Raw genomic sequence first — 24,590 nt, 5'->3', positions numbered from 1 at the left:
ACCCATGCAAGCCATTGATGTGGACATTCTAGCTGAGAACAATCATTTTGAAGATGCTATCTGGGTTGTTGGAAGAATGGGATTGAAAGATATCATGAAGATTCAATGTAACTATAGCCCAGATTTGGTGAAGCAATTCTTTGCCACTTTGGCAATCAAGAATGATGAGGAACGCACTATGGAATGGATGTCTGGCTCCACACACTGCATCGCCACTCTGCGCCGCTTTGCTTGGTATCCTTGGAGTTTCTATTGATGAGGGTCGTCGTCTTCATGGACCTCAACGGACCGACAAGAATGCTCTTGCAAATCTCTATACCTCGACTGGAAGGATTGGTTATACTAAGGGGCTGCTCACCATATACGATCGGTTGCTCCGGTTCTTTCGGGCAACCATTTGCCCAAGTGGTGGTAACAATGATGCTATCCGGGGAGTTCTTGTGGATCTTATGCACCTCAGCTATAAGTGTGCTCGTGATGGTGATGAGGTGCGGGATTACACTCTTGATATCATGGACTTTATCTTCCTTGAGATCCGTGATGCCATGGTCTCCCGGACCACCATACCTTATGCCCCCTACATCCAGCTTCTCATCAACAACTCTGTGTGCTGTGAGTGAAGATTTGAGTGGGTATCCGTTAGTGCAGCACCATGTCAAGAAGGCCTACAAGCTCAAGCCGGTCTCTTCAGCTGCACTCGCACTCGACTCTTTCATGCATGATGCTCGTTCTAGTGGTGTTGCTCCCTGCTCGTCATCCTGATGCCCCGGCTCTGAGGAAGGAAGTGACTCGGCTTAGTTGGTTTCAGCGTCACATCCTTTGCATGAACATTGAGATTCACAAGGAGAACTATGCAGCTAGCCGTGAGCGTTCTGAGATCAAGCATACTCAGGCGGTTATTCTACACAAGCTCAGTGGTGATCAAGGTCCCCCGCCTCAGCCTCCAGCTCACCCGGGTTACTCTAGGTGGCACTCTGCACAGGTTCCATGGAGTGATCTTGATGATTGCCTTCAAAGGTCCAACACCTCTCGTCGCTCTCCGGATGCTCCTGACACTGATGAAGAGGAAGAAGAAGAAGAAGAGGTGCCAGAGTCTGATGATGATTATGCCTCCGAGTGATTCTCATGGGACGTGTAGCATCGCGCTTGTCCCCTTTTTGGCGTCTCGATGCCAAAGGGGGAGAAGTGTTCTATTAGGATTCTCCGGGATTTGCATGGTTTGGGCACAAGCATATGCGTTTATCATTCTTATGTTGCTTGTGTTCCCCTTCTAGTTGAACTATTTGGTTTGTTTGTGTGCCGTTCAAAACTATGTGCTATGTGGTGTGAGACATTGTTATGGTTTTCGGATTTCTATTTGTTGAGATCAAGGATATTACATTGTGTGTGATGCTATATCTCCGCATTATATATCTACACATGGGTATGATTTCTTGCTTCCTATCTCAACTTCATATGTATCAATGTCTATTGTTAGAGCTCATGTTGGATATCTCTTATGTTGAGGCACCATACTCCTATGTGTTGTGTATTTGTATTCAAATGCAAATTACTTATATGCACACATGTAGGGGGAGTGCCTCTATGTCTTGCCATCATGCTTGCCTCTATTTGTGATTCCTTGGCAAATCCGTATATTGTCATCAAACACCAAAAAGGGGAGATTGAAAGAACATCTCTTGCATTTTGTTTTGTGTGTTTGATGTCAATATATGTGATACACTAATGTTTGATTAAGTGGTACAGGGGTTACATAGTTTCATATTTGCGTGTGTTGGATTTGGTCGGTCTGTCAAAAGTTAACAGGAAAAGCTTGGCCAGGCCGGATAATCCGGGCCGGATATTCTTGAAATATCCGGCCCCCTGTTTTTGGCTAAGTCTTCGAGGAAAAGCAGCTCAGTAGGGGGGCCGGACATTTGGCCGGATAATGTCCCGTATTGTACCAGGGCCGGATTATCCGGGCCGGATATTTTGGAAATATCCGGCCCCCTCGATTTTGGCTAAGGACTGGAGGAAATGTGAATCAGTACATGGGCCGGATATTTGGCCGGACAATGTCACACTTTTGTTCTGTAGGCCGGATTATCCGGGGGCGGATTATCCGGCCCCTACTTACACCGGATTATCCGGCCCCCGGAAGCGACAACGGCTCAATTTCGAGAGGGGTATAAATACCCCCTTCTTCTACCTTGGTTGCTTGCTCAATCATTACACAAGAAATCTGTCAAGCCACCTCCATTAGAGCCACCTCAAGAAAGTCAAGATTTGCAAGATCTCCTTCCTCCCCCAACCAAAGCTCTTGATCTTTGGGGATTCGAAGGAGAAGACACCGATCTACATCCTCACCGAAGCGTTCTTCATTTCCCCCTCTCTTGTTTGAGGGATCTCATGCTAGTGTTCCTATTTGGTTCCCTAGTTGATTTGTTGTTGATGTATTGTTGTTGATTGTTGTATTGTTACAGATTTGGGAGCCTCCAATTTGGTTGTGGATGTGTGCCCCAAGAACTTTGTAAAGGCCCGGTTTCCGCCTCGAGGAAATCCCTTAGTGGAAGTGGGCTAGGCCTTCGTGGCGTTGCTCACGGGAGATCCGAGTGAAGCCTTCGTGGCTGTTGGTTTGGCTTGCGTAGCAACCACACTCCTCCAAACGTAGACGTACCTTCTTGCAAAGGAAGGGAACTACGGGAATCATCTCCGTGTCATCGCGTGCTACACTCTCGGTTACCTCTATCCCACTCTATCTCCTATTGCGTAGCTATACCTTGCTTAGTTGATATCCTTGTCATATAGGTAAATTCACATAGTTGCATATCTAGAGAATTTACCTTTCGTGTCAAGCCTAAATTGAAAAAGAACTAAAAATTGGTTAGCACCTATTCACCCCCCCCCCTCTAGGTGCGGCATACGATCCTTTCAGCACGCCGCAGCACCCGCCGTCCTTGAGCCGCGCCCGAGCCCGAGCGAGCTCCCTCTCGCCATGGACGCGGGACGGGAAGAAACGCCCCGCCACCACCTTCCTTGGGGGGCGCGCGGCTTTGCCGGCCCCCCTCCGGCGGCGGCGAGGGAAGGGAGGAAGGTGGGGAGCCTGGGGCGGCGGCGGCTAGGGTTTCCCCCTGGTCGCCAGAGGAGGGCGACACAGGGGGTCGGGGCCGAATTGATCCTGGCTGCAGTTGTAAAAGAAGCTTCTTCTGCGAATCCTAATACTTACCCCTAACTAGTGAGTGTCTTAGTGTCTACTTGAAACGATTTTGTTTGGATTGTGAGTGGCATAGTGTTTACATGAAACTATTTGTGTGAACTTCTGTGCTTATCGAAATATTGAACAATGTGTGTTACTTTATATATATATTTTTTTTAAACGGAGGCAAAAGCTTTGCCCCATCAATTAATTAAGAAGAAGTTGCTCAGTTTTTAGGAGAAAGCCGAGCGAAAACCTACAACAACAGGGCTAAGCCCATACCAACATCACACCCACAAGAGAAAAACATCGAAAGAATGCAACCTCTAAACCAACTAGAACCGACACACAAGAGCACAACGTCCCACTCAACCGGCCCTCTTCCTTCTTATGCTCCTGATAGATACTCTCTTGAGAGACTTCTGCACCCTCCTGAACATATCCTCCGAGGCCTTCCCCACCAAGACGCAGTCAATGTCCTTGCCATATCCAGGGCTAGCCGCCTCCAAACTAGCGAGCAAGCCGCAAAGCTCTTTTGCAAAAAGAGCCTCAGAACTAGGCGCCAACACTGCTCCACAGTCCAAAGAGGAGAGGGAATGGCAAGGCTCCAACAGTGGTGGCGGGGGTGTCATGGCCACCTCCAAGGTCTCAAAAGAGCATAACGCCAGCGGAAGCACCGCAGGAGAATCACCAAGCAACTCATGCCGCTCTGGCGTGATCTGCAACACCGGAGCCAAGGTCTCGTCTATGCCCTCGCTCTCCGAGGCAGCCGACACAACAGGTTGCAGCGACTGGCCGGGGCTGCCACGAGGAGAGAAACAGCTGTAGAGATATTCTTCCTCGACCACAGATGACTTCTCCTCAACAGAGCCAAGTGCAAGTGAAACCTGCACGGTGGCGAGCTCATGTCCACCTGAAGAACATGCCTCTGTCGGCTCCAACGAATCACCAACATGTGCCAACAACAACTTGAGGCTTGCCACCTCCTCACGGAGGGGGCGAGTCGCCTCCTCGACGCGCGTAACAACCAACTGGGTGAGCTCCATGCGTAGCAAGGAAAGCTGGCACTGAAAGCGGGAGTCCAAACCAGCGCTGACATTGAACTCCTCACAACACCTTGGAGAGGGCCTTGGCAGTGATGTTGCAGGAGACGACGAGTGGCACACGACGTCGACCCAACTCCGGGACGCCGATGGACGACGTGGCTGTGCGGGCGGAGAGCGGCGCCGCGAACAAGGAGCACGTGCGTCCGGAGAACGTGCACGACCGTCCGGAGAGCAAGAACGAGCGGCGGGAAACCGCGCACGGCAGAAACGCTCCCGATGACCAGGATGGCGACATCGGATGCATCTGAAGGGCGCACGACATGAGCTGACCTGGTGGTCACGCTCGAGGCACCGAAAGCATCTCCCCCGAGCCCAACGCTTGAAGGCGAGGCTACGCTCGAGGCCCTCCTTTCGAAGCAAAGACGATGGCTCACGGCAAGGGCGGCCGCCACGACCCACCAGCACCCAGTCAGCGTCAGTAGAAGCAGAGAGGCCGCCGCAGGGCTCCGCAACCACCTCCTCAACGTGAACCGAGCCGGCCAACGGCGACTGCGGAACCAACTCTTCATCGTCGTCGTCCTCGTCGGAGTCCAAAGAAGCAACCCGAAGCAAGCTCGGGGCCTTCAGCACCTCATCGGCACGGGGCACCTCGGCAGGGCCACCCGAGGCAACTGGCGACAGCGACAAAGAGCCGAGCCCCTCGACCAACACGGCAGGGTCACTGGCCAGCGAGGAGCCGCAGGTAGCACCGGCCATGGCAGTGTCGGACACGAGGGTAGAGGGCGACAGCAGAAGGCCCGAGGCAGTCGACACTGCAGCGACGGTCAGCATCTGGCCCAGAGCAGAGGCCACCGCAGGAGTCTTGGGGAGGTCCGACGCAGCGAGCCGGGGCTCAGACCTCATGCCTGCGGGGAGCAGCTGCACGGCCGTCGGCCGCTGACCAGAGGAACCGCCGGCGAGGGCGGCGGAGGCGACACGCGATGGAGCCGGAGCAGGTGCCTTTGCGGCCTTGGAGAGGAGCGAGCGCTTCGTCAACCGCCCCTGAACGGCCGCACCGGATTTCCGGGCGACAAGGGCAGCCGCGGCGAGCACAGCAGCGGATGGCGGCGAAGCTGCGGCCATGGCGGGCGCAGGGGGCAACAGCGCCCCGACAACAGTCGACTCGGCAACTACATGCCGCGCCCGACGAGGATGGTTGGCGGCCGCCTGGGCCCTCAGCTCCAGACTTCGGAGGGGAAGGGAAGAGCACGAGAAGGAGATGCCGGATCTGGTCGCTGCAGCGGAAGAGGGCACCGGTGGAAGGAGATCAGGCCGGCGGCGGCGGCAGCACGCTCCTCATCGTCATGGTCGCGAGAGCCTTTTGTTTTTCCTTGGTTTCGAGTGAGAACCCTGTTACTTTATATTCAATTGGCGCTTGTTGAAGTTGTGAGCTATATCTTGTCTCATTGATAGTTGTTGTCGATTTCTTTGTGTGTGCTTTTTGGTGTACAACCCAAGGTATTTTATCACTATTGTCTTCTTCGTTTTCTATTTTATCCATCCCATATCCGCTTGGCATTTGTAACCGGTGATTTTTTGCTTCCGCATTCATTTTCGGGTTTTCGTCGGCTTTGTATGTAAAGCCTCCTGATCCGGATAAACTCGATAGATTCTCCACACGAACGAACGACTCGTCAGGTTCGAACTGACATAGGCTTTACTAAGACCTATATTCCATGAAGGAGTCGCAAAACTTATGTTAAGTTTTTATCTTAGATTCCGTCTGTCTAAACAAAATGGAGTCTAGTTCTTCACACAATAGAAATTGTTTGATGGTCAACCAAACCGGATCTGCTCCCTTTTTCTTTTCCTTCAAGATCCGTTCTTCAATTTATTGTAGTAGGTTGAATAGGTTTCACATACTCAGTGAGTGGTGAAGACCACTGACCCCAATTGATAGATCAGCAAATAGCTAAACTAATTCGGTATATTCAAATAGTAATTCGGAATACTCGACACCATAGGTAGAAACGGGAGTTCGAAGGTACCAGCCACCTAAAGTGAATTAAGACAATCTCAATCATTTACTCCCCCTTATTTTAGTAGGCGCCAGTCTTCTTCATCTGGCCGCATTGCATCAATATGGATCAAATAATCCATTGGGTGTACATTCTGAGATGGATAAAATTGCTTCTTACCCTTATTTTTATGTAAAGGATCATTTCCAAAGCGGACAAGGTTCATCTATGAATGAAAGGAATGAAACAAATTCAATAGATTCAATAGGGTCATCTCCAACAAGATCGGTACCTATCTAGATCCCCAGCTTCGACAAGGCGTCCTCCTTCGCATTTTGCGACCATTCCCGTGAGGACTACGATTTGGAGATAGGCGAAAACGAGCACTATAAGCATGCTTCTCTCTGTTTCTTTCAACTCTACATGTAGCTCGTTTTATCGAGAGAGAAAATTGAACGGACGTGTCCGAGTCGACATGCGGGCACAACACACTTCGACAAAGCTTTTGTTTCTTTCTCGGGTTTGTCCCAAATGGCATATGTACGTGGGTGTTTGTTTAGATTTGACATGCCAGCGTTAATTACTTCTAATGTGAACACTGCATTTTAGCGTCATGTGTTCTCAAAAAAATGTGATCACTGCTAATGGTTTAATAATAGTGGATCTTCTTTACTGCGAGAAAGAAAGAAGTATGTCCTCAGCTGCTAATAAAAAATTCTAGATCAACTAGGCTGTTGTACTGAGTAGCATATCGAAAATTCCAATGCGGTAGTTTTTTAGAAAAATGGAAAACGTTATTTCTAGAAACCAAAAAATGCTGAAGAGAAATACTATACACCTACATATACACATATAATACATACATTGGAAGTTTTGTCAAAATATACGTTGTATTTTGGACTACACATGGGATAATTTTTTTATTTCTTTGTATAGCCACAAATTTGTTTTTTCCTCTAGTGCAAAATAGGACTACACATGGGATGTTCTTTCACTGTTTCAAGTAACTTAGGAGTACAGATTGGTCAAACACGTACAGGTGTCAGTGCTTCTTGTGTTTGTAACCTGGTCTGACAGAATTCTCCTGAGTGTTAGTTGTGTGATTGTGTCATTTGCTGTGCGTGTTAGATCAATCTCGGAGATTTTGAACTTCTACAAATCTACTTTCTTGCACTTGAGGATTGCCTACTCTTTTAATCCCGACAATAAAGTTTGGTTGGTTCCTTATTAGGTCCAGTCTGAAGTTTGCCTTCCTTGGCCCTGGCAAATTTTTTCTTCCTTTCATGACCCATAAAGTTTGGTTGGTTCCTTATTTGACCCTCTAGTACAATTTAAGCACTAAGATTACCATTTTACCCCTGCTGCAATGTGACAAAATTGCACTAAAAAAGCTGTGATATACTAGTTGGTTATTAAAAAAAAGACCCCCACTGTGGCTGGCACCAGCACACGATTTTGCCCCTGCTGCAAATTATTTCGGAAAATCTCAAATTTATTCCGAAAATTACTCCAATTTATTTTGTATTTTCACACTCCAAAAAAATTGATATTAAATAGGCACAAACATAGAGACAATCCGCAGGCACGCCAGAAATTTCAGCCCAAAATACATTTTATTTTGGAAGATACAAAAGACAAAAAAATTACAGACTATACGTACGCCTATATAATGTCAGAATTTTGTTTTTCACAGCCCAAAATAAAACGAGTTTCTGCCCGAAACATTGCACGTACATCCCAAGCATATACATGTATTTCTTGAATAAATTTGAGATTTTATGAAACTCAAAAATTTGCCAACATATTGCAGCAGGGGCAAAATGGTCATCTTAGTGTTTAAATTGTACTAGAGGGCCAAATAAGGAACCAACCAAACTTTGTGGGTCATGAAAGGAAGAAAAAGTTTACCAGGGCCAAAAAAGGAAGGCAAACTTCAGCCAGGGCCAAATAAGGAATTCTCTCTAAGTTATACACGCGGACAAAGAGCTGGCAAATATTGGAATGTCGTCAAGACGAGGTCTGGTACGAACCAAATACTAGTATGTCATCTCGAAAAGAGTATGAGATACACTACTTTACACCCAACATCTAAAATGCAAGTCATTTTAGCATGTTTGCCTGTCTGTCAAACATTACTAAGATCGATTGTAAATGAAAAATAATTACTATAATGCAAAACATCAAAATGATACATCAATTTTATCTTGAAAAAAACCTTTGTAGTGTATAATTATTTATGTGTGTCAACATGTTTGTACATAAATCTTATGTAATTTTAAGTCAAATCCTATGCGGAGACCGTGTATTTGTCGTAAGAAATACTTATACTTTTGATAGAGGATATATCATTTTTATCTTCGGTTAATGTGCATTGTATTGAAAGTAAGGAATAAGTAGTATTACTTGACCTCTCCTCACATAATTGCTGACCCGGGGAAAAGTACGGGAATGGCAAGTAAAATTGAGGCCATGCTGTATGATTACGAAATCTGAAGAAGTGGTTTTATTTGCATATCATATGTAATTAGTAGGGAGTATATTTTATGGGTTCGTCTATGTGTGCAATAGAATTTTTTAAAGTCTTGGTCTATTCGGAAAGAAAAGCACATCTTCCGTTAAGTGAAAAGTGCAATTTTATGATTTTTCACAATTATACTTTAACACATTTTTAGGGCTCTTTTGATTCATAGGATTTGTATAGGAATTGTGTAAGATTTAGATTCTATGAGATTTTTTCCTAGACTAGTTGTTTGATTCATAGGAACATATCCTATAGAAAATAATCCTATAAAAATCTTGTAGTGCAAATCCTATAGAAAAAAAAAACCATGAGCTCAAACTTCATGGAAAATTCCGTTGGCACAATCAAAGAGAACTCATATTCCTATAGATTACAACTAAGCATGACATCCTAATCCAATGTTTTAACTATTTCTATGATTTTCCTATCTTATGAATCAAAGAAGCCCTAAATCTAATCAACTGAGATTTGACAAAACCGATATTCGTATTGCACGAGCTACATTAGTGTTGGCCTTGAAGAGAAAACATAAGAAGGGATCAATTTAATCCATACAAGTGGATTAGACATACAAAGTTGCTCGCTGATGCATGTAAAGGGATGAAAGCATAAAAGGAAGAAAGGCTAAAAAAAAAAGGATAAAACAAAAGAGAAGCATAAATACACGCGCAATCCTGAATCCCCTCTTCCTCTTCTACGGTACTGCTCCTGCTCCCCACCCGCCACCTATTCCGCCGTAGCTCCTCCTCCCCGGTAGCTTCCATGCCACTCCTCGCTGCCGCCTCCTCTTAACGCCTCCCACCCCGCGCGCGAGCGCCATTAAAACTCCGCGCCACTCCTGGCCGAGGCAGGCCACTCCACCGCGCTCGCCGCCATGGGCACCGCCCCGCGCGCCCCACGCGGCCCCGCCGAGCCGCTGAAGCAGCGCGTCAACCGCTGCCTCCTCCGCCTCTCCGACCGGGACACGGAGGCGATGGCCGCCGCCGAGCTCGACGCCATCGCGCGCGCCCTGGCCGCCGACGAGCTCCCGGCCTTCATCTCCGCCATCTCCGAGACGCGCCCCACCGACAAGACCCCGCTCCGGCGCCACGCGCTCCGCCTCCTCGCGCTCCTCGCCGCCTCCCACCCGCGCGACGCCGTCGCGCCGCTCGTCCCGCGCCTCCTCGCCGCCGCGCTCCGCCGCGTGCGCGACCAGGACTCCTCCGTGCGCGCCGCGCTCGTCGACGCCGCGCGCGCCGCGGCGGCCGCCTCCGCGTCCGCCCCCGCCGCGCTCTCCCCGCTCGTGGACGCGCTGTTCCACGAGCAGGACCAGTGCGCGCAGCTCGCGGCCGCGCTCGCCACGGCCGCCGCCGTCGAGGCCTCCGCCGCGCCCGCCGCCGACCTCGCCGCCTACCTCCGCAGGCTCCAGCCCCGCCTCCTCAAGCTCCTCCGCAGCAACGCCTTCAAGGCCAGGCCCGCCCTCATCGCCCTCATCGGCGCCTCCGCGGCCGCCGCCGGCGCCGCCGAGGTCGCCGCCTCCATCCCCTGCCTCCGCGACGCAATCGCCAGCGACGACTGGGCGGCCCGCAAGGCCGCCGCCGAGGCGCTCGCCGCATTGGCCTCGGAGTACAAGGATCTTCTCTCCACCCACAAATCCTCTTGCGTTGCCTATTTCGAGGCCAGGCGGTTCGACAAGGTTGGTGTCCTCTTTCGTTTGCCTGGATCTGCGTGGTGCGACATCTTTCTTCTGGATCTCAGATTTCTTGCAATGTAGGTCAAGATTGTACGGGAGTCCATGAGCAAGATGATCGAGGCGTGGAAGGAGATACCGGACGTTGAAGAGGAAGAATCATCCTCCTGCACCGCGCCGGCGTCACTGTCACAGCGACGGTCTTCTCTTGCAGGTGATGCTGCATTAATGTCGAACATGCTCTTCTTTTGTTGTTTTGGTTCTTCCTTGTGCAGATCTGTTATGCTTGGTTTCGTGAATCTTGTGCTGCTGCTGCTGCCAGAAAAGAGACCAAAGGGTTTCTTTAATCTTGGAGTATGCTGCTAGTAGAAAAGAGCCACATAATTAACGGTTTCTGTGAAGAGGAAAATTATCTTGTGCTACTGATTGTTTTCCCTACAAAACTCTGAAAGAGTTGAGAGCATGAGCTATCCCTTTCTGTTCTGATAAAAAAAATCATTTTGGAACCAAACAGGGAGTGCAAGTGATGGGCGATATCCAGCTGCTTCCTTAGGCTCAAACTCAGTTCAATCGGCGTCAAGGAAGAACAGATTGCCGACAAGCAGGTCACCTCCTCCTGATGTGTCACCCAGTGTCACAAGAAGGCACAGCCCCTCATCCATCAGAAACAAGAAGCTCTCACCACCTTCACACCGCAAGGTGGCCCAAGCTAAGAGCTGCGACTACAAGGTTGACATTGCCATCGCACCTGATGCCACCCCGATCAAAGAGGTGACGGAGGAGAAGCTTCTGAAAGGAGGTAATCTGAGGTCAAGACTGGAAGCAAGGAGGACGCTTTTTGAGGGCAGTGAAGAGAGGGTGGCCAAGTCGGTTGGAGCAAAAGCAGGCTCGCGAGTTGTTCCATATGAAGGTGGTGGTAACTTGGAAGAGATTTCTGAGGTTGAAGCTGGTTCGGAGAGGTTTCAGTCAGGTCACAAAGATGAGGGCTTGTCAGAGATCAGGACGCAGCTGCTTCAGATTGAAAAACAGCAGACTGGTTTACTAGACCTTCTCCAGGTGATTTTCCTTTGCTATGTTGGCAATTATTCCATCTTACAATCAAAATTCAACTATGACCCTAAACCTTCATGTTAAGGGGAAAAAGTAGCTACTGCAAGCTGTTTGAGCAGGTTTAGCATGTTTGCTGTTTGAGCAGGTTTAGAATGTTTGCTGTTTGAGGTAGTCTGGAGAGGTTAAATAAGTAACATTATCCTCATTTGTGTTGCCTATTTTACAAGGGAGTGAACTTCAGGCAAGTTTAGTTACGACTAACATGGCCGTCTGTTGGGATATTCAGTAAAAACATTTGTGTTGGTTGTGCAAAGAGGGGGCATTTATTCCAGTATAAATTTCTTTAATATATATTTGTTCACAGCGTGTGACATTGAGTAACGTCATGTTATAGAGGAAACCTGGGCAGGAACAAGACATATGCCTATATGACAGTGCCTTAAATCTGCAATTATTTCGATTCTAACCATCCAAATGTATCATTTATTTGTTTGTTTGCTAATTTGACCTGCACCTGCCTTCCACTAATTGCTATCTGAAATTGCAAGTCCTATACTCCTACACTCCTATGTAGTCATTATTCACCATGGACCTTATAAGCAGTAATTCACGCGACAAGTTTCTGATATCCTACATGTGTTTTAGCATCTTATCTGACATTGTATTTCATGTTTTAATCAGAAATTCATGGGGAAATCTGAGAATGGCATGAATTCTTTGGAGACAAGGGTCCATGGGCTAGAGATGGCACTGGATGAGATATCTCATGACTTAGCCGTTTCTTCAGAAAGGATGTCACACGGTGAGCCTCGTGTGAACAGCTGCTGCATTTTTAGCCCAAAATTCTGGAGAAGGCGCCATGGTGGTAGAAACTCTTCCAGGTTTTCTCCCTCCAGTGTTCCAAACAGCTCGGAAGGAAGCAGGAGTTCTTATAAGTGGGAAAGGCAGAAATTTGGAGTTCAGGGTGGATTTGTTACGAACCCATTAGCTGAGCCAAACATTTCATCTGTTGGGAGAACCGTGGTTACTCAAGAAGGCAGGAGAAAGGATTTGGCTTCACAGAAGTCAAGGTAATTTGTGTTCTTGTGCTAATTATGACCATGACAGTCTAGCTCTCTGCAGTTTAGTTGGTGGGGTCACATATGGTTGTTGGGGCAATCAGATTTTCCTATATGACAAATTAGGAACCGACAATAACATGGCAACATGAATACTGTGCTTTTCTTATATATGATATAATAATACTCTAGAAATGATTATCAAGTCATTGTGACACCTCAACATTATATGTGTACAATGCATATTGTTGAAACCTTCCTTTATGAGACCGCTGGGGTTTCCTTCTCATTCCCACCCACCCACGCTGAACTTCCTAATCTGCTTTTCCTAGTATTATTCTTCTTTGTTCAACTACTTGACACCTAATTCCTATATTTCTCGAAATTTCTTCAGGATTGGTCAGGCATGATGAGGACATTTTGTTTCGATGTGTGTGAGCTGCTCTAGTTAGAGCATATAAGCACTGAGGCAGGTAAAGTTTCTTCCGCTGCGGCTTTTGGAGGCTTTTCTCCTTTATCGGAGGTGGAAGCATGTGGTGTACATGAATCATGGAGATCTGAGTCGCTGCATGCACTGTCAAAATCCCTGAGCTGTGCATCAAGTCTAAAGTAGAACTACACTTCTCGAGCTGCATCTTTGCTTGAGGTTCCGATTGACAGTACCTCACTTGTGGTTACAATGGCCACGTCAATGTTCATCGAAACCTGCCTTTGGAGTTAGGGCATGAGAACGACCGTTATCTTTTGTCCCTTGTACTCCAGAATACTTGCTTACTACGTTTGTATAAGAAAGCAAGCATGATGTATCGCCGTAAGGAACTTATGGATGTATATAGTTTGGATAATAAAACAGCTTAGCTGCGACCGTGTTTTTAGGTGTGCTTAGAGCTTTTCACAAAATATGGCAGGTGTTCCTAATGATATTTGTTGCAACTTGTGGCTGCTGCTTCACTACATTTTGTACCCTCTGAATTCCTAACTGCGCTTCCTGTGTGCTGTGCTTGCTGACTCAACATGACAAGTGTCCGCTGTAGCCAGTGGGATCTAGAAATAGGCACTCTCATCATATGAGCTGCGATTGCCTGAAGAACCAGCGGGAGCTCAGGTGTTGCTAGTTTGGACTACGTTCTTTTCGAAGAGGTCATATGTGACGTCCCAAAACCGGTACCATAAGGATTTCACTGACTCTGCACGATATCGATTCTGAGATGGAATCACACGTATGATGCAAGATGAATTACCACGAGCAGTAACATTATAACATAAAAAACATATATTACAACGACTCAAACGAGTCAAGAATACAAATATACATTACAAAGATCTAAATTATACAGAAGATAAAATACGTGCCCAGATACGGATAAGATACAAATGAAACTAAGAATTCTGAAGATAACCAGTGGCGTTCATAACCCTACCCGGCCAAGCTGGAAGTTAAATGATTCAAGTTAACTTTATTCGCGAAATACGTAATTTCCCTCTAAACCGGTACGGAGGTAATATTCTTTTTGCAGGATCAAGCAAACAACATTGTGAACTTTTTTCCAATAAATGACCGTGTGCATTGTCATGATGCAGAAGCCGACGAATACCCCCGTTTCGGAAAAAAAAGCAAACAACATTGTTCTTGATCACATGATTCAGGTTAACACAGCAGCAAATTTCAAGGAGCACCGAAGCTACTTAATTCTAACTAGTACACCAGCCACACATGGTTTAGACTTCAGACTAACATAGCAGCAAACTTAAAGTAGTTTCCAAGCTATACTTAATGTTAACTACATCAGCCACACCTGATATCATTAACCAACCAAACACCATTTAGGCAGAGACTTGAGTTGCCTGCCTGTCGTCCGGCTCTACTTTCTCTTGCTTGGCCAAGACAGCATTGACCGTCTCGTAGCACTCGGTCCTGTCCAATCTGTGGGGATAGGCCAGCATACAGTCGCGCTCCTCCTCTGTGAGGTCTGCGAAATAGGTTATCTCTGGAAAGTACCTCTCCTGGACATCCAGGGGATGCGACTCGATCCACTCGACGGTGGCCTTGAACCGCTGGAACCGCATAGCCTTCTCCTCCTCGTCTCGGTACGTCTTGTTGTTCTTGTGGATCCAGCGCTCGAACCTCTCCTCCATGTCCGGCTTCTTGTATTTGACAGTCACCTCCTTCCTGTTCCTGGACCAAGTTACCTTGCCAGCAGCTGATTGACCAAAACCTGTGCCTTCCATGTAATGCCGAGCCACCAACGCCATACCAGCACCGGCCGACGCAGCCGCGGCATAGAAATAGGCATCAAGAAGCCACTCACCGATGCGATAATGGCGATCCCTTGAGGGTTGGAGAGAACGCGCAGGAGGAGCCGTCCTTGGGGCCGCGCGTGGCGAGAACCAACGTGCGACGAGGGAACCGGCGGCCCGCCGGAACATCGTCCTTCGCCTTCTCCTCGATTTCCTTCTCGTTCGTCTCCGCCGCCGCCGGCTCGACTCTAAGGTTTATCGATTGCATGTGCTAGCCCTTTTTAGCGAGAGAGGGTCTGCTGGGAGCCCATTATTGCAGCCGGGAAAACTCGGTCACTAGAGTACCGGTTCGGCCCATGTTGGCGAGATTATATTCTGCCTAGGCATACGTTAGCTTTTTGGGGAATGTGGGCTTTGTATAGCCCTGTGCCCTATTTTGGTGGAGATTCTGGAGCGGCTATAGACGTTTGCATTTGCATTGTTCCTTTGCCAGAAAAAATTACGGTAATGTCCAAACATGATGAGTTCAGAGAAAATTTATAGTTTTAATAGGACTTGCTACGACCTTAGAGCATCTCTAGCTAAATGAGGTACTACATGAGGTAAATACCTCATTTAGCCTGAAAGCTGATAAAAATTGCTAGTACGCGGTACCGGACGTAGATCGAGTTCCGTGCAGATCCCGATAAAAAGTTTGGCCTCGAAAATTTCTTGGAGCTAACCCGATAGGACGCGACCTCCCCCGATATGTCGGCGATCTCTGTGCTGCCGGCTCAGCCACTCCGGTACATCCCGGTGCCTGATAGGTACTGCCCTATTAAATAGAAGAACACCATGATATGGCCTTCTGCTCTGTCCACCTTCGTGCTAAACCGGGTGTGCGAGTTGGTCAAGGAAGGGACGATCAGAGTGCAGTTCTTCAGGAACCATGACTTGAAAGCGATTGTAGAGGCTGTTCTGAAGTTCGCTGGCCGTGAGGTTGGTGTGGATCAGCTCTACAACCATTCGAGGCACTGGAGAGGAAGGTGGGTTCATGTATGCATGCTAAAAATGTTGGAGGGGGTGCGTTGGGCGGAGAAGACATCACCTATCATGATAGACGATGATGCATACTATGCCTACAACTAGGTTAGCACATTGCACCTTTTCATGCACTTCATTAACTAAGTAATTTATGATGGATGTTGTTAGCTTGCACATGAGGAAGAACTAAGTAATCTCATCATACCAGACTCATCAACAAGCCCATAGAGAAATATGCGCATATGAAGATCTACGTCGACCGTGGTCGAGCTGCTCCGCTCACTCCTTTCGTGGTCCACCATGCTCCGAGCCACCTCATGGATCAAAAAGGCACAGGCAAAAAGGTATCTTGCGATGACCTCTGCTGACAGGATGGCCGAGTTCACCACCTTCCTGACGAAGTATTACCTCTAAGGAGCCCGAGCATTGCATGCTTCTTTTCGTGCTTGCTCTGCTGATGATGATGAACATCACATCCATGATGTATATTTTAGGAGTAGCTAGGTCTGATCTGCACTGATGTCACGTCTGTATATTTTGCGAGGTGGTATTTTCGTAACTCCTCGGTTGATGAACTTATGTTGCATCACGAGCCACTGTTTGTGAACTCGTGGTGGAACACTATTATCCGTATGCCAGCCTTGCTGATACGTGATCCATGATTGTCGTCCAGTCATTTCCTATTACGTCGAACACCTTGTGGGCATATGTGGTGAACTGCGTAAGCTCACCAAAAAGGATAGGAGGTAACCACATTCGGCAAACAACCGTTGCATTTGTTGAAACGCGATTTCTAGGCAACCAAACGCTAGAGACTTTGCTTCACGACTACTACCTTTGTCCGGATTTAATTGATTTCTACCAATACGTTATTTGTTCATTAGACTTTTCTCCCCCACATCGATTAAATAGGAACGGAGGGAGTACTACGGAGTACGAATTGTGTGCAATCAAATCACACCCTGTGTTGCAGACGCGAGCAAACACTGCTAGCAACCAATCACACCCTGTGTTGCGTGGTTGCGGTGCCATCACTCAGGATGTCAGTGGACAAGTCGTTGCTGCCACGTCCGCTTCAGCCACATAAAAAATTACGGAACTTCGTGGCAGCCACAAATTATTTTGGTGGGATTATGCGGTTTTCGTGGCCGCCGCTGGCCGCGACGCTGCCTGTTGCTATACGCTGCTAGCTGCTGCTATACGCCTACACACCACACGCTGCTCCACTTCTGCTTCACGCGTTGGCTCCTGAAGGTCCCAGGAGCGAAGGCATGGAGACAACGGTACGGTCGTGGTAGTTGGCCAGCGCCGTCGCCGACTCGCCGCCGCCACCAGATCATGGATCGTCCGGCCGAAACAATATATTCAACAGATACAATACCGCAGCAAGATCATGAATTGTCCCACTGAAACAATATATTTAACAGATAAAATACAGGCCTTAGACGAATTGAGGCAAAAACAACTGTTTCGTGAACTCTTTATTTGCTCAAAGACAGAACATTGCCAAACATGATAAACAACGTCCAACTTTCTCTTATCATGTAGTTCTATGGCTGACTTGTTTCTCCTATCTTGTAGCTCTTTCATCCTTATTACAGCCACCTCTAACTTCTTGTTGTTCTCTTGCTTTTGCATGCATCCTGTCCTCTTGCTTATTCCTCCTCACCTCTTTCTCTCTCAATCTGCACTCAAATAGCTGTAATCAAAATTCAGTAGAATACAAATAAATAGCGCAAAGAAAGGAGCTACATATAGATAAACATTAGTTCAGAACTCAAGTAGTCTTAGTACTGTACAAGAGACTAGACTGAAGTCACTGAACTGATAAACATACATATTAGCTCAGTAACTGACTGCAAGTACTCAAAGACCTGCCTCTATTTGATTGATTCTGAGACAGGGATAACAACTCTCAAAAGCTGATATGAAGGAAGCAACATAATAATAAGAACAAATATTACAGGACACTAGAATCTGGGCTCTAAGTTGATTGTGTATTTGGTTGCTTTCAAGAAAGAAAGAAAAACGAGTTTCAAAGCTGCCTGATATGAAGGTTGCAGCATAATACTAAAAAATCACTTGCAAACCAGCAGTAATCATACTAATTAAGGAAGACGAACAAGGGACTTTATTTCGTATAAATTGAGAATAATGCGCTAGAGTTGCTTGCGAACTGTTTGCCAGGGTTCATTCAACTCTGCTTTCAAGAAGCTCTAGAGTTGCTTGCGAACTGTTTCTGGAACTTGTTTTGTTTTCTAGATTATGTGTACTGGATTCTATCTGCTGCTGGCTGAGTACTGTAAACACTTCAGCTAGACAGGACATGTTTGATAACTTAGATCAAATAAGGATAAACTGGGCAGCAGAGAACATATCAACTACACCTTTTATCTCTGAATGAAAACATGGAAAAACAGCAGCATACAAAGTAAAAATATGCATCTAAGTAGCATGCAAATCATCTCTGCGAGGGAAGATATCCTCTTTCAAATAATGGATGGTCCAGCCATCCCTATATATTCAAGAACACATATAGTTCGAAACATAGTCAGCATTTCTATTTCACTCAATTAAAGATTCTCTACGGTTGGCCCATGTAGACCTATAAGTGATTAGCACCTTGTTCACCTGGCAGTGTCCTCTAACATGGTGTAATCTGGACTGATGAGGAAAGGAAGTGTTCAACTGACATAGTACATTGTCAAACCAAGATAACGAGTTACTACATACTACAGTACCCGAGAGACGATTCCAGATTGCAAATAAATATACCTGGCTAAATGGAGGCCCTGTGCAAAGTGTAATATCAGGCCCTTGTCATACCCATTTTTTATGAACCAGAGAGTTTTATGTAGAAAAGTGGGTACAATATTTTTTTACCAATGAACTCATCTTTCTAAATGTACATGTTAGAGCTTGTAATCATCTCTTTAAAAATGACTGAACACACACGGAGCTGGGTACTGAGCTAGCACTCTGCCAACAATCAGTGACCAATTATAGAGAAAATCTATCAATATCTACAGCACTGAATCTGGTTCATTAGATGCATCATAGAATATATTTGGCCAGTGTAGAATCGTTGTATACGCATAAACTGACTACTGCAACATAGAAATTCGAGCAGCTCGTGAATCTGCATCCAATCAGCGACATGGAACATGGAAAAAACGCAATTCCCAATCAAACCTCGAAAATCCTTCTTACTAGGCTAGAGCTTTCCAAGAGGAGGGGAGGGGAACTAGAGAGTGAAGAGGGGAGATTCCTCACCGTCGAGCACGGACTTCCTCCCGCCGCCGTGCGGCCCTGCTGGTGCCGGAGCGGCCACGGTCGCAGTGGAGGACACGGGAAGGTAGTCTCCGCCAGATCCATCTGCTGCGGAGGAGGAGGAACTAGGACATGTCGACGCGGAGGAGGTGGTCGGGGGCAGCGCGGAGGATACGCGGAGGAGGAGGCGGCGAGTGGCGGCGCGGAGGAGGAGCCCCTCAGTCTGCGCGTGACTGCGCGAGGATGAAAGTTAACACAGCCGCTGGGAATCGTGGGCTTTGTGGTTTTGTCCACCAACGCCATATAAATTTCGTGGTGGGCCGCTTGCGCCATTTGGGCCAAATTTCGCGGGCGGCGTATGCGGGATCGCGAAACGCCGCTGCCACTTACATCCTGAGCCATCACAGCACGCACCTGTGCTACGCGCGGCAGGAAATTGCATCCAGGCAAGCAGGGGATCCAGCCAAGTCGGCCACAAATCACGCTCCCACCGCACGTGCCATACGCTCGCGCTCCGTGAGCCGCTCGCAAATGGCCAAAGTGCCCCGATCTCCGCTACCGCACCGCGTAAAGCATCCCCAGACCACGAGGCCATTTCCGTCCGCTCGCCGCACACCCAGAGCCGCGCGCGCCAGCCGCTTAAATTTGAACTCCAGGCGCGTGCCGTCCACCGGACCCGACGCCAACGAACCACGCGCCGCACCGCCGCACCGCACAGGAAAATTTCAAAAGCGGGGGAGTCCACCGCCGCCGCGCCAATTCGAGCACCTCGGATTCGCTTCAACGGCCGGCGCTCCCTCCCTCACCCACCCGACCCGCGGGCAGATCTTCCACATCTATAAACACCACCGCCGGAATTCCCTCCTCCGATCCCGATACCCGCACCGCGCACGCGACGCAGATCCTGCGTCTCTCCCCGCGCGCGGATCGGCGCCGATGGACGCGTCATCCTCTCTCACGGCCCAGCAGGCCGCCGCGGCGTCGGCGGCCGCGGACACGACGCCGCCACCGGCGCTGCGTCTCTCTTTCCCCCATCCGCTGCAGCTGTTCGCCCACGACGGGAAGCTGCGCCACCACGCCTACAGCCGCAAGCAGAAGTCGCTCGGCCTGCTCTGCTCCAAGTGAGTGGGATCCATCCATCCCTCGCCTCACCGGATTCCAAACGAGATCCCTTCCTCACCGAATTCTTGGGGGTGTCTGCAGCTTCGTGGCCCTCTACGACCGGGACGGCGTGGAGTCCATCGGGCTGGACGACGCGGCCCGGCGCCTCGGCGTCGAGCGGCGCCGGATCTACGACATCGTCAACGTGCTCGAGAGCATCGGGGTCAGTTCTTTCTTCCTTTCTTTCTTCTTTTCCGCCCGTTCTTGGTCAGTCTACCTCGATGGGGTTTTGACTCTCTTCCGCTCCGTCATCCCGCGCGAACAGATTCTTGTCAGGAAGGCCAAGAACCGCTACTCCTGGATAGGCTTCGGAGGGGTCCCCATGGCGCTGCGGGAACTCAAGGTTTGCGTCCGCATTTCCAATTTTCCATGCCATAATTGATACTCCAACCAAGAACCGCTAGTGTAACCCGTCTGAATTATGCTGTTTTGCCTCCCTTTATCTGATCAGGAGAGGGCATTGAGCGACAAGTCTGGCTTGGCCCCTCTGCAGCTGGAGGAGCACTCTGCTGCTAATGTATGATTTCTTATCTGCATCTTTCCTTTGAATCTATCCATGTGGCGCTGTTCCATAATGTAGTTCCTGACTGACAATGCTGTTCCTTACTCCATTCATACCGTAAAGATGTCGGATGACGAAGACGATGATAAGTTGGCCGATCCGGAGGGCGACACCGAGAGTGAGAAGCTGAGCCAGACTGTTGACAACCCTTCTGACAAGCCCGATGCACCTCGCTGCCAGCTTCGATCTGGTATAACAGCTTCTCTGTTGTAATGTTGATGTGTTTAGTCACTTTTTTGTCATGTCAGGCTTAGAGCTTTGCTGTTTTATGTTCAGATCATAGGAAGGAGAAGTCTCTTGGGTTGCTCACGCAGAATTTCGTGAAGCTATTCCTCACCATGGAGGTTGGAAACTCTGCATTTCCATGTTTCTGTTTTGAAGGTTTATGGTTTGTGGGACTGTGCTCATTGTTTGAAATCTGTGCATTGAGCAGGTTAACACGATCTCACTTGATGAAGCTGCAAAGCTCCTCCTAGGAGAAGGCCACGACGAGTCCAATATGAGAAGTTAGTACTGACATTTCCCTATATGATTCTGCAGTGGTACAACTATGGAAATTAAGCAAAACAAAGCTAATTCCTGTAATTGTTTTGTGGCGCAGCTAAAGTCAGGAGGTTGTATGACATTGCCAATGTGCTGTCTTCATTGAAACTCATTGAGAAGGTAGGCTGTAATAAAATTACTGACAAGTCAGCTGCACTTCAATTATAAGCAATGTTTCTGAATCTATGTTCTTGAATCTTGTCATTCAGACACAAGTGGACACAAGGAAGCCTGCATTCCGGTGGTTGGGCATGGATGGGAAATCAAAAGCAGAATATGGTGTCACAGTAGCTGTCTCCCCAGCAAGGAAGACTCTGTCCAACAAGAGAGCATTTGGGACTGAACTCACTAACATTGACATAAACAGAAGCAAACTGGGTTCAGCAATCCAGAAGAAAGCAAAGCTGGCGCAGGGTGGCGGAGATATCTTGAATACCTACAAGGTGGCCGTGCAGGGGCAGCTCAGGCAGGCTAACAAGAGTGGTTTTGTTTATGGGCCTTTCCACCCTTCCTGTGCAAGAAAACAGGAGCCTGATGATTGTAAGAATGCTGGACAAAAGAAGGGTGCCCAGGACTGGGAGAGCCTCGCTGATTCTTTCCAACCACAGTACCAGAACCAAGGTGGGTATTTATGAGCACTTCTTTTTTATGGTTTTGTTCCTTGTCAAGAGTTGTGCCATTTTAAATAATGAAAAGTCTATCACTTTGTTGCCGCAAATATTAATTTCTCATAGGAAAATGCTTGATTTTATTATGCTAAAAGTAGGAATTACACTGTTACTAGCAATCTAGCGGGAGTGACGTCTACCGAATATGACCTGATACACCTTTGATTGTGGCATTCATAATTTGGGAACAGAAAGATGTCATAGAAAGTAAAACATGGTATTCAAAAGCGACCTTTCAAATAATGATACTAACAGTAACCAATGCTACTATAATTGTCGCAGTCATACTAGGTTCTGCAATATTACTATAATTGTCACAGTCATACTAGGTTCTGCAATATTTAGTTGGTGTTGGTTAGTAGACTTTCTATGCAAGTAGTAGTTGTCCTCTGAATAATTTCCAGCACGAAAGATGTGTATAGCTCTGTACATATATATATATATATGAATACCATAGCTATTAAACCATTTCTGATTGGATTCGTAGAAATAGTATAGCACATGAGCTCTCTGGAAGGTAATTCTTTGCTTCTTAAAAGCAAGTTATGTGAACATAATATTAGCACTTCTTTTATATGGTTTCTGTTCCTTGTCAAAAGTTGCACCCTTTTAAATAATGAGACGTCTATCAAATTGTCGCCGTGGATATTAATTTCTTATAGGAAAACGTTTTTCTTTTGATTTCTGGATTCAAAATCAACCTCCCAAATAATGATCCTAACTAATGCCGTATTTGTCATTTGGGATGATACTGTAATTGTCACACTCATACTAGGTTCTGCAATATTACTATAATTGTTACACATACTAGGTTCTGCAATATTTTGGTGGTATTGGTTACTAGACTTGGTCCATGCAAGGACTAGTTTTCTCTGAATATTTTCCACCACGAAAGATGAGTGTACCTCTGTACACCAGCTTGGAATTCAGATTGGACTCATAGAAATAGTGTAGTATATGGGCTCTCTGGAAGGAAATTATTTGTTTCTTAAATGCAAGCTGTCTGTAAACATAATGGAATGACCTACAGCATTTATTGGCCAATTCTATTTTTCTCAATGAATTGCAAAGGCCTGGCCTCTTTCGAGAATTTCTCAACAAAGAAAAGCCTACAGTTGACATATTCATATAATTCAATTGCTTGAACTTTCTGGCATCGGATCAGTGAAACTCACAGTTTCTTCCGCAATTTTCTGAATGCAGAACTTGGTGACCTTTTCGCTCATTATGTGGATGCATGGAAGTCCTGGTACTCAGAATTTTCACAGGGTAGCAGCATCATGCAGCAACATCTCGGGAAGCCTGCTAACAACTAATTTTTGTAGGAACACCATAAACTCAAGCACAGCAGTTCTTAGTGCGTTGCTTGGGATTCGGCCTGTACAATTTGTCAAAATAGAAGAGGAGAGGAAACAAATAGATGACTTAGGCCTAGAGTTCATTGTATTTGCTCAATGCAGGCAATCTTTAGGCCTTCATAGTCAGGAGAGGGAGGGAAACATTTTCTCATTGTCAATCTGTAACTTTTGTGTACTGTTCATTCTTGCACCTACAAGCGTGCTTACCTCTCTGCATTCTGAATCTTCTTCTGACCACACTGTTCTGAATGCTTGGATCGTAGCATTCTCTATGCGTGTATTGATTTGGCGACTGCCAGCTGACATGAATGTTCTGATTCAGTTACATGTACATAAAAACAGTAATCAGTTGTATTTATTTTGACATACAATCTGGATAAAAACAGTATTCAGTTTTCTGCATCGTAAAGCTGCTGACCACAATATTCTGACTGCTTGGATCGTATCATTACCTTATGTTTTGTGCGTACCTTTTTGGCCGTCAATCAACTGACATGGAAAATTTTGGTTCAGGTACATAAAAACAGTATCCAGCTTTATTTTTTGTGTGGATAGAACTGGATGACCTCATCTTACTTATGAAACACACTTCTGAAGTTAAGCAAACTGAAGGCTTGTCAAGTTAAGCACTAGTCAAAACACCGAACTGCATCCTTGCAGGCTTGTAATTTTCCAGTTCAAGCAAACTGTAAGGAATCAAATCCTAGTATTTGCGGGGTAGGTGCTATAGGAAGGTTTGCATACAGCATACCTGAAGCCTGTAATTGTTTCATTAAAAAAAGGAATTTATGTTGTGAGAACTGGTAAGTTGTCTCTGCTTGATGTGGACAATGCTGAACCAGGCATGAAAGTGATGGTTGATGGAGGCAAGTTATTGAACTGCCCCCTGGCCATTGCCAGGGTTGCTCCACTTGTTTATGGTGGAGAGGATTGGTTGGTTTAGCTTTGTCTTCCCAATAACTAAACCCAAAATATTCCCAACGTCATGACAGCGGCACTGCAATAACCAAATTATTGGCTGAACTTAAAGGACGTTCTGAACTGCAGAATAATTTATGCCTACTGTATGCGTCATGGCACGGCTCTTAAATTTCGATTTTTTAGATTCTTCTCAATCTTTTATTTAAAAGAACGGTCCAAAAAAACTGGGACGCAGTTGTCGTCTCCTAATTTCCGCATTATCTTAATCAATGTTGTGATTTTCTTATAGCAGTCAAATCTGGGCTTAACCAATCGAATCGCGTTGCACGA

At 47.0% G+C, this 24,590-nt stretch overlaps 2 protein-coding genes and 1 long non-coding RNA gene across 3 annotated transcripts; 2 read left to right on the top strand and 1 right to left on the bottom strand.

The window, feature by feature from the left end:
- The first annotated feature begins 9,613 nt into the window (after positions 1 to 9,613).
- LOC124688287 (TORTIFOLIA1-like protein 3) lies at positions 9,614 to 12,532 on the top strand. Its single transcript, XM_047221982.1, has 4 exons — positions 9,614 to 10,414; positions 10,493 to 10,622; positions 10,923 to 11,464; positions 12,140 to 12,532. Exons 1-4 carry the CDS (start codon positions 9,614 to 9,616, stop codon positions 12,530 to 12,532), a joined length of 1,866 nt encoding a protein of 621 aa, XP_047077938.1.
- A 4,584-nt stretch (positions 12,533 to 17,116) lies between these two features.
- On the bottom strand, positions 17,117 to 19,244 carry LOC124688286. The gene is made up of 2 exons (XR_006998478.1): positions 19,051 to 19,244; positions 17,117 to 17,462 (listed from the first exon to the last, which is right to left on the bottom strand). It is a non-coding gene; the product is annotated as an uncharacterized LOC124688286 (long non-coding RNA).
- Positions 19,245 to 19,983: 739 nt separating this feature from the next.
- LOC124690642 (E2F transcription factor-like E2FE) lies at positions 19,984 to 23,297 on the top strand. Its single transcript, XM_047224002.1, has 10 exons — positions 19,984 to 20,168; positions 20,251 to 20,371; positions 20,474 to 20,551; positions 20,660 to 20,725; positions 20,834 to 20,960; positions 21,047 to 21,114; positions 21,204 to 21,276; positions 21,372 to 21,433; positions 21,523 to 21,934; positions 23,185 to 23,297. The coding sequence occupies exons 1-10, from the start codon at positions 19,984 to 19,986 to the stop codon at positions 23,295 to 23,297; spliced, it is 1,305 nt and encodes a 434-aa protein (XP_047079958.1).
- The last annotated feature ends 1,293 nt before the right edge of the window (positions 23,298 to 24,590 follow it).

The sequence above is a fragment of the Lolium rigidum genome, chromosome 2 (assembly GCF_022539505.1).
Source record: "Lolium rigidum isolate FL_2022 chromosome 2, APGP_CSIRO_Lrig_0.1, whole genome shotgun sequence".
Lineage (NCBI taxonomy): Eukaryota > Viridiplantae > Streptophyta > Magnoliopsida > Poales > Poaceae > Lolium > Lolium rigidum.
This window is presented reverse-complemented; position numbering and strand designations above follow the sequence as displayed.